The following is a 3,310-nucleotide window of genomic DNA, read 5'->3' as shown; positions in this document are numbered from 1 at the left end:
ACAAACAAGGTGGCAGTCACCGATGCTGCTTAGCTGGGCGAGGTAGGACGCAGGAGGGTGGCTTTGCGCGATAAACGTCTGCTAATAATCCACGGCCCTCGTGATGGGTGGGTGGGTTTGGAGAGTAAATGCCATCGATGAGGCGGGAGGAGCGCACGTCTTAAAAGACTCTCTATATAAGCAAGGATAGAGACTACTACGTATTCTGCGTGCTAACAAGAGCTCACAGAACTCAATCATCATTATTATTATTATTAATCTAGTAATGGAGGCCATGTACTTGTGGGGCAGTAGAAAGATGACTGTGCTCTTAGCGGCGAGCCTTCTCGTGCTGCTGCTGGGAAGCGGCCGTGCCCCGGCGGCCGCCACGTCGGAGGTTGCGCAGGACAACGTTCCCTGCTCCAAGGTCAGTATGAACATGGTGCAATGCGTCGGATACCTTACCAAGGGCGGCAATGGGCCGACCTTCGACTGCTGCAAGGGTGTCCGGGCTCTGTCCGCCCTTGCCAAGTCCAAGGGCGCCCGCCAGTCCATCTGCAAATGCCTGGAAGCGGCCGCACGCAACGTCCAGATCAACACCTCTGCTGTCAAGAAGCTGCCCACGGCCTGCGGTGTCGCCTTCCCTTACTCCTTCGACACCAAGCAAGACTGCTCCAAGTAAGTACACGACATGACAGTCTGCTCTTATAAGAAGGGTGTTTAAACGCACATAATATTCTCTCTTCAACTCTACTCGCCGCAGGATCAAGTGAGAGATAAAAGCCGCGCGTGTGGAGACGCTCCGGAGGCATATGCAGTCACCACGTACTCTCGGCCCAAATTATACAATAGCTTGTCATGGTCTGTGGCATGGTGTCCTGATGATTCACTTACTACTTTGAGATTGCTTAATATAAAAAATCATTTTGTTTGATATCTGCAATTTTCTATTTTGAGATCGTCATGGTGTGCTTAATCAAACTTTAGACTTATTAATTAATTTTTTTTCTCTGTCACTCAACCTTTAGACTTTATAAGGTTACAAACCTTTTAAAGTCTATGGTTAAAAGATTTACATTTTCTATAGCCCAAGCTTTCATTGAATACATACCCTATACCTTACTCTCCCTACCTCTCCCCTCCAAGTGAAAAAGAATGAGCCCTCTTGCCTTTTTAAAGAAAATCGTGAGCCCAAAAAAATGAAGATTATGGAGGACATTATGAGCCCAAAAAATGAATCATTATGGAGGACATCAACCTTTAAAAATAGAATGTAATGGAGGCTAACATAGATAGAAAGAAAGCATGCGGACCCAACACCATTTCCATTTTTGACCTTACAAAAAACCTTAATAAACATAACAAAATTTTGGTGTCTTGAACCCAAGGTTTGCACACACCAACTAATTAATTAATCACAAAAAAACGTTTCGGGTGCATATTCAACTGTACCTTCATGCAATTTCTATTTGAGATCGACATCAACCTCTTTTAATCATTGGTTGCAATTGTGCGTATATAAGCATACACTACGAGAGGATACGTGCATAGCTACGTCCATAAATGTGTTGCAAAAACGAAGAAAATTTGGAGTTTCAAATATCTCTAGCGTGGCTATGCACACGGCTAGGGCATGCAGCTCTACAGCCACACATGTAGCCACGCGCATAACTGAGTGTACAATCACGTGTGCAGTTTGCACAAAACAAAATGGGGCGAGGAACAAAATGGGAGAGAAACGGATCTGCTTCTCTCTCCCATTCTATCTCCCTCCCCTTTTTTTTAGAGAAACTCACACATGCATGAAAAATAAAACATTTATAGTAAAATACTATAAAAAACTTAAAGTACATGTACATAAACAAGTTTCATTTAGAAATACAAACATATATTGAGAGATATTAAAACGTTAGGAGAAAACGATGTTATTAGTGATGTTTTAATGTCACAAAACTTACATCGTTGTAAATGTCAGACACAAAGTCATTTTGGGAATGTTTTTGAAGGAAATAATGTTTTTATGATGTTCAATGTCACAAATGTGATGCTAAACATCACAAATTTTGTGCCACCAAGTGTCACAAACATTATGTCACTTAGTGCCACAAATCACAACCTACAAAGTGATTTTTGGGTCTTTTTTAAAGATAATAATTCCTAGTCCAAGTGTGACAATTAACATTACCCATGGCCAAAAATAATGCAAATTGGCAGTAATCATGCATTTCAGTCATTCTTTCAATTTTGATCGCTCTTTTTCTTTCTCTTTCTTTCTCTTCCCTCTCTTTCCCTTGTCTATTTTGCCAATCTTTATGAATCTCTCCCCCTCCCTTGCCTCTTCCCTCCCTCTCTCTCTCATATCCACTTTAACCCTCTCTTATTTCTTCCCTCCCTCTCTCTCACCTCCACTCTTCCCTTTCTTGCTTACAAATATCTTCCCTCCCCCTCTATCATATCCACTCTCTCCTATCTTGATTTGTGAATTTAAATTCTCTACTCTATCTCACATGGAGTCACAAAAGAAACACTTGCTTGTCCTCCTCACCCAACTATTTATAGGATCTCGGGTTTGATGGAGAAACACTGAGAGATGCATTCACTTCTATGCAAGATGCGACTATCAACAATGAGATCCAAGCATCAATGGGCTGATGAGCAAGAGGCGAATCATAAGGGAATTAGCTCCCTTGGGCATATGGGTATCAATGGTTGGGTGGTTGCAGGATTAGAGGGCCAGTTTTGTCCACTCAGGAACCCTGTAAATAGTAAAAAAACAGGCATTTGTTTACCTTTAGTGGCTAGTATCTCATAGCTAACGAAGGAATTTCCTTTCAAGTTCTTTTGTTAGAACATCACATGAAAAGTTGGGAATATAGTTGCACAATCTAATTAAGCATTACATATTCGAAATTCCTCATTTCCTTAGGTACATAGTTAAAGTATACACCCTATCCCAAATTTGGATTGATTCCATAAAATGCTAATATCGTTTTTACATATAAACTCATTTGAGATTCCCACTTTGGATCTTAGATCTTCACATAATATAAAACTTAACTTGAGCTTTTGAGAACATTTTAAGCTATTTATCTATTTTCTTTAAATATTTTAAGGTATTTAAAGTGTTATAATATATGCCACTTTTTGTACCCACAATAACTACCACTTAAAATGCTTAGTCTTGTAGATTAAAAGAGTGGTAGATAGTGAGACATTAATAGAATGTGGTGGTTAGTCAAAATTACAAATCCAATGGTTGGATTTTTTATGATATCTTTTTCAAATTTCTTTTACGCTATCAGAAGGCCTGCAAATATTAATAATATAATTA

At 39.9% G+C, this 3,310-nt stretch overlaps 1 protein-coding gene across 1 annotated transcript; it reads left to right on the top strand.

Moving 5' to 3' along the window:
* The first annotated feature begins 232 nt into the window (after positions 1 to 232).
* LOC147616539 (non-specific lipid-transfer protein 1-like) lies at positions 233 to 813 on the top strand. Its single transcript, XM_086777108.1, has 2 exons — positions 233 to 657; positions 743 to 813. The coding sequence occupies exons 1-2, from the start codon at positions 266 to 268 to the stop codon at positions 750 to 752; spliced, it is 402 nt and encodes a 133-aa protein (XP_086633234.1). The 5' UTR covers positions 233 to 265; the 3' UTR covers positions 753 to 813.
* The last annotated feature ends 2,497 nt before the right edge of the window (positions 814 to 3,310 follow it).

Source organism: Cibotium barometz, chromosome 38 (genome assembly GCF_041138505.1).
Source record: "Cibotium barometz isolate CiBa-2024 chromosome 38, ASM4113850v1, whole genome shotgun sequence".
NCBI lineage: Eukaryota > Viridiplantae > Streptophyta > Polypodiopsida > Cyatheales > Cibotiaceae > Cibotium > Cibotium barometz.
The sequence above is the reverse complement of the archived record's forward strand: the minus strand, read 5'-3'. Positions and strand labels throughout refer to the sequence as shown.